Source organism: Diceros bicornis, chromosome 3 (assembly GCF_020826845.1).
Source record: "Diceros bicornis minor isolate mBicDic1 chromosome 3, mDicBic1.mat.cur, whole genome shotgun sequence".
Lineage (NCBI taxonomy): Eukaryota > Metazoa > Chordata > Mammalia > Perissodactyla > Rhinocerotidae > Diceros > Diceros bicornis.
In genome coordinates, this window is record NC_080742.1 from 10,033,779 (window position 1) to 10,039,969 (window position 6,191).

The window sequence follows — 6,191 nt, forward strand, 5'->3', positions numbered from 1 at the left end:
TCGCTTAGAGTTTGGAGGAACCAGAGTTTGGAGTTCAGGGAGGCCGAGGAGACCAGAATTTGTGGGCAAAATACAACAGAGAAGGCAGCTTTAGAGAGAGAATGCTCCAGAGATGTGCAGAGGAGTCTCCTTGAGTACTGATCTGTGCATGCATGTGAGGAAACTACCCAAAGTAGGGGAAAGAACCACCAGAAAGGACTAGAACAATCCTTGGAGCTCACACGGGACCCATAGTAACTCAGATTTCTATCAACTAGATTACAAAGACCTTGTAATACACAGGATATGCAGTAGAGTCCTCAGATGGTGGCGTCTCAGTCGTGGCGTCTCATTAGCTCCATACTAAAGGCTGCTCTAGATCCACCCTAACAAAGCTTAAAAGCAATTCTCAAAGAGATCAAATTGAGTCCAGTTAACAGCATCCATTGCTAGAATAAAGTTGAACACTATTTAAAGAAATACAGCAAATAACAGCACACAAAAATGTGAAATTCCCAGTGTTTGACATCCAATAAAAAACCACCAGGCATACAAAGAAGCAAGAAAAGACATCCTTAACCAGAAGAAAACCCAATCAATGAGAACAGACCTAGATATGAAACAGATGATAGAATTAGTAGATAAGGACATTACAATAGCTATTATAAATATACTTGATATATTCAGTGAATTAGAGGAAGACTTGAACATGATGAGGAGAGAATTGGACAATATAAAAAGGACCCAAATCAAACTTCTGGAGGTGAGAAATCCAATCTCTGAAATGAAAATAACACTTGATACGATTAACAACAGTTCTACACAAATGTGTAAAAAATAGAAGAGTAGATACTTCCCAGCTCATTCTATAAGGCCAGCTTTACCGTGACACAAAAACCAGGCAAAAATATTATAAAAAATATAAAAATACCAATCAGTATTCTTTATTAATATGGATGCAGAAATGCTTAAAATATACTAATAAATTGAATTCAGTAGTATATAAAAAGGAAAATAAAGCATAATCAAGTAGGGTACATCCCAGAAATACGGGCTAGGTTTAATACTCAAAAAATCAATGTAATTCACCCTTATTAACGGACTAAAAAAGGAAAAATTTATGATAATCTCAATAGATGCAGAAAAGACATTTGACAAAATTCAATATCCATTCATGGAGGCCAGTCTGGTGATGTAGTGGTTGGGTGTGCACGCTCCGCTGCGGCGGCCCGGGGTTCGGATCTGGACGCACACCGACGCACCGCTTGTCAGGCCACGCTGTGGCGGCATCCCATATAAAGTGGAGGAAGATGGGCATGGATGTTAGCCCAGGGCCAGTCTTCCTCAGCAAAAAGAGGAGGATTGGGGACAGATGTTAGCTCAGGGCTAATCTTCCTCACAAAAAAAAACAAAAAAAGAAAATCCATTTGTGATAAACACTTAGCAAATTAGGAACAGAAGGGAACTTCCTCAATGTAAGAAAGGACATCTACAAAGAAAAGAAAACAGAACTAGCATCATATTTAATGGCAAAAGACTGAATGCTTTCTACCTAAGATCAGGAACAGAATAAGATATCTCCCATCACTTCCAGTCAGCTTTGTACTGGAGATCCTATCCAGTGTAGTGAGGCAATAAAAGGCATATAGATTAGAAATGAAGAGAAAAATATTTATAGACAACATGATTGTCTATGTTGACAACCCTGAGGAATCTATAAAAAAGCTACTAGAACTAGTAAGTGCGTTTAGCAAAGTTGAAGAATATAAGGTCAATAAAAATCTATTGTATTTCCGCATCCTAGCAATGAACAATTGAAAATTGAAGTTAAATTTATACAGGGCCTAAATAAATCGATAGATATACCAGGCTCATGAATTGGAAATCACAGTATTGTTACAGTGGCAGACGACAAATTGAGCTATAGACTCCATGCAATTGCTATAAAAATCTAAACCAGTTTTTTCTGGAGTAGAAATTAACAAGATGACTATAAAATTTATGTGGATATTCAAAGGACATAGAATAGCCAAAACAATTTTGAGAAAGAAGTTGGAGGACTTACACCCTCTGATTTCAAGACTGTAAAACTACAGCAAGCAGGGGACTGTGGTATTTGCATAAAGATAGACACATAGATCAGTGGCATGTAATAGAGAGTACAGAAATTGACCCATACATGTAAGTTCAAAAGATTTTTGACAAAGGTAACTCAGTGAGGAAAGGATAAACATTTCAACAAATAGTACTGTTAGATACACTAACAGTTAGATAGGCACAGTTAGATAACTATATTTAAAAAATTGAATCTTGACTCTTCATACCTTATTCAAAAACTGACTTGAAATGGATCATAGACCTAAATACAAGAGCTAAAACTGTAAAACTTGTAGAATACTCTGGAGAAAATCTTGACAACCTTGAGTTAGGTAAAGATTTTTTAGATAGGACATAAAAGCTATGAACCAAAAAAGAAAAAATAGGTAAATTAGACTTCATCAAATTACAAATTTTGCTCTTCAGAAGATAATTTAATAAAATGAAAAGACAAGCTATAGACTGAAATAAAATATTTGTAAAACATGTATCTGATCTATTATCAGAACCAAATACATAATCAGATCTAAAATATAGAGAGCATTCTTACATTATATATGTATATATAAAGAATACATAAAGAAGAAAACAAGAAATTCAGTGAAAAAAGATTTGAGTAGACACTTCATAGAAGATCTACAGATGACTGATAAGCACATGAAAGACTTCTCAACATCATTAGTCATTAAGGAAATGAAAATTAAAAGTACAAGATACCACTACACATCCTCTAGAATGGCTAAAATTAAGACTGACAATACTAACTTTTCGCAAAGATGTGGAGCAGTGGGAACTCTGATATATTAATAGTTGTGATGTAAAATGATGCAGCCATTTGAAAAACAGTGTTGCAGTTCTTAAAAAGATAAACATACTTTTACTATATGACCCAGCAGTTTCCTCCCCAGGCATTTGCCTAAGAGGAATGGAATCACATATCCACAAGAAGACTTATGTGTAAATGTTTATAGCAGGATTATTCCTATTAGCTAAAAACTGAAGAGAACCAGAACTAGAACTGGAGAGAACAAATTGTGGTATATCCGTACAATGGAATGCTACTCGGCAATAAAAAACAAAGAACTATTGGTACAACTACAACATAGATGAATTTCAAAAGCATTTTGCTGAGTAAAAGAAGGTAGATACAGAAGAGCTATATACTTATGATTCTGTTTATATGAAATTCTAGAAAAGGTAAAGGGTAAGGGGGACCAACTATAAAGAGGCACAAAGAAGCTTTTTAGGGTGATGGAAATATTCTGTGTCATAATTGTTGTGGTGGTTATATAAGAAGTTGTATAAACTTGTCAAATTGTACACTTAAAATTGCTGAATTTTATTGTATGGAAACTATACGTCAATAAAGATGATCCCAAAAACTTGAAAACAAAAGAAGATTGGAAAGGCATTTCAGCAGTGGCTAACAGTGTGACCAAAAACACAGAAGAGAAGAAAGGACGGAGCAAGTTTCCTAATGTAGCAGAATTATATGAAGTATTTTGGGAGACGAATTTCATTTTGTAGTTGTATTCGTTATTATGGATTCTTTACTCCTATTGTTAATTAGCTAGAGTGATGAAATAAGAAAGGCTTTGTAGTTTGCCCAAAAGAAGATAATTTTAAAAGGTGAAAGATTTGTATGATCTGAAGAGAAACCAGAGTGTATAAAAAGAAGATAATTTTAAATAAAGATAAAATTAGATCATTGCAGAATAACTCAATTTTCTTATCCACCCTATCCTCTCTTTATTTGTTTTAACAGAAGTCCATGTTATGCTTGATGGTTTGTTACCTCCTGATACCTATTTTAGATTCAATCCTGTAATGTGTGAAAACATACCTCTAGATGAAAGTCGAAATGAAAAGCTGGATCAGCTGCAGTTGGAAGGGTTGAAGTACATAGAAAGAAATGAAGAAAAAATGAAAAAACTTGCAAAAATATTAAGTCAAGAAAAAACAACTCTGCAGAAAATTAATGATTGGATAAAACTAAAAACTGACATGTATGAAGGCCTTCCATTCTTTTCAAAATTGTGATGAGTGTATGCATATATTCTCCGAAGTGAAGGCCTGTCAGAAGATCCACTGAATTCAGTAAGGAATGCTTCATGCTTCAGCATGAGTCAGCTTTGAAATACTTACTGAATTCTGGGGAATCCTGAAGAAGACAGTGTTTGGACCAGGCTGCACAACACAGAGGGTATGCTTGGTTACAGAATTCATATGGAAATTTTATGATATTAATAATTAAGTTTTAGGAATCTTGTGCTAGTTGGTTTTAGTAGATATTGGTGTTATATTGTTAGAAGTTTGAAAATTTATTAATATATGTGCCAAACAAGAACTGAAAACTATCATATTATATTTGGTGTTTTTGCTTTGGTCACCCTAATCATGTTGAATTTATTTGATCACTGATTTTCTTTCATGTGGAAAAGCTAATTTCTTCTTAAATTTGCTTTACTTATGTTTTCATTAGCTACATTCTACAATCCAGATGTTGCCTTTTGCTGTAATATCATCTAAACAGACACAGAAAAATGGAATTTTCTCTATCAGAGGACTTTTACATTTGAAATATGAAAGAATCAGATAGTTTTCTATTCAAAATCTGTTTATTTCAGGACTGTTTGGTTCAGAAAGATAGATGAAGTCCCAATCAACCACTCTTTCCTCCGAAATTTTAAGACAATGCTGTATGTTAACTTTTCTAGCTCTAGCTTATCATTCACTGTTATAAAGTTAATTATTTGAATTTACTGAGAAAATATCCCTATCATTAACAAAAATAAACTGTTGAAACAATCTGTTGTTAAAAGGCTGTCATTTTTAAATTATTTATTGTGTATAATGTAGCTCCCCATCTCTTGGCAGTATTTGAATATACCTGTCAACAATATGCTTAAAAAAAATGTTAGCCTTGTTTTACCTTATTAACTCCTTTAACTGTCTTGATTTCACAGAGGTTAATAACATATATACCAAGTCAAATCATTGTCTCTTTTCCAACTGAATTCACCTTTGTTGTGTTATCTATCTGTCTGCCGTGTAAATCCTTACATCACGTTTAGGTTTGTCAAGAAAAGTGAAAAAAGGTAAGTGCCCTTTGCTTTGTACATATAAACTGAAGCTAAACCCTGTTGCCCAGATTGTCTTATTGATTCTTTGTGACATTGATTCATAGAGGCAGTGAGGTGTGGTTCAAAGAGTGCTGTGAGGAGCTGAGAGTCTGGATCTCAATCCGGGATCTGATGATGCAAAGTCCTTCTATTTGTGACCTGGAGGAGGGCAGACAGCCTTTCTGGGCTTCGTATATTTCATTTGTAAAATGAGGAGAGCTAGCTCTAAAATTTTATTTACTCTTTTATGGCAACCTAGAAAGTAAATTCTGCAAATGTACAAACAAAGGGTAGGAACAGATGTGAAAATGAATTTTTAGTCCTATACCGGAAAATACCAGCTTTTCAGAGAATAGTCTATTTTAGAAATAAAAATTTAATAAATTCTCCAACTCATCAATTATATTAAAAATAATAGAGAATAAAAGTTGTTTTGATGCTCCGGCCTTCTCAGGTGTCTCAAAATTCTTATTTCTGTAATGAACGGTATGCTGGCAATATTTCAGTTCTGTTCTTGCTACAGATATTATTCTTTATTAAAAACAGTATCTCAGATAGAGTTGTCCCTAGAGTCGTATGGGCGGGATGGGATTTCCCCCAGGGGGTGGAAGAGAGCCCAGCCTGGGTTATAATTACACTGTGTACTTCTTCCCCTCCCACACCACATTTTATCCAGGAGAAAGTAGATGTCAAAGGAATCTTCCTAGAGGGAAGGAAGTCACAGAAAATCAGCATGCAGTCTGAGGGGACAGTGGGAAACCTTACAACTTGGTTTTGGTGAGAGGATGGAGGGGCTCCCTTTGAGTCCCCCCTCCACCCCCCAGCAGCTACTGACAGCTGCCTCCCCTCTTCACTTATTAGAGAGCTGCTAATTGCTGAAGTAGCTAAGACCTCTAAAGTATAAAGGTCAAAATTTTACCTAACCTGCCATGCTCTAGAAATAATTCTAGTCACCTTTTTGAATATTTCACAAGTATCAGTGCTAGTAATGTG

General features: G+C 35.0%; 1 protein-coding gene across 1 annotated transcript in view; it reads left to right on the plus strand.

Moving 5' to 3' along the window:
• Positions 1 to 4,884, plus strand: part of PNPLA8 (patatin like phospholipase domain containing 8) — a 45,408-nt gene extending 40,524 nt beyond the window's left edge. Inside the window, exon 10 of the mRNA XM_058523103.1 lies at positions 3,842 to 4,884. Within this exon, the coding sequence (XP_058379086.1) occupies positions 3,842 to 4,116 (275 nt within the window). The 3' untranslated portion in view covers positions 4,117 to 4,884. The remainder of the gene's footprint in view (positions 1 to 3,841) is intronic.
• Positions 4,885 to 6,191: the final 1,307 nt, after the last annotated feature.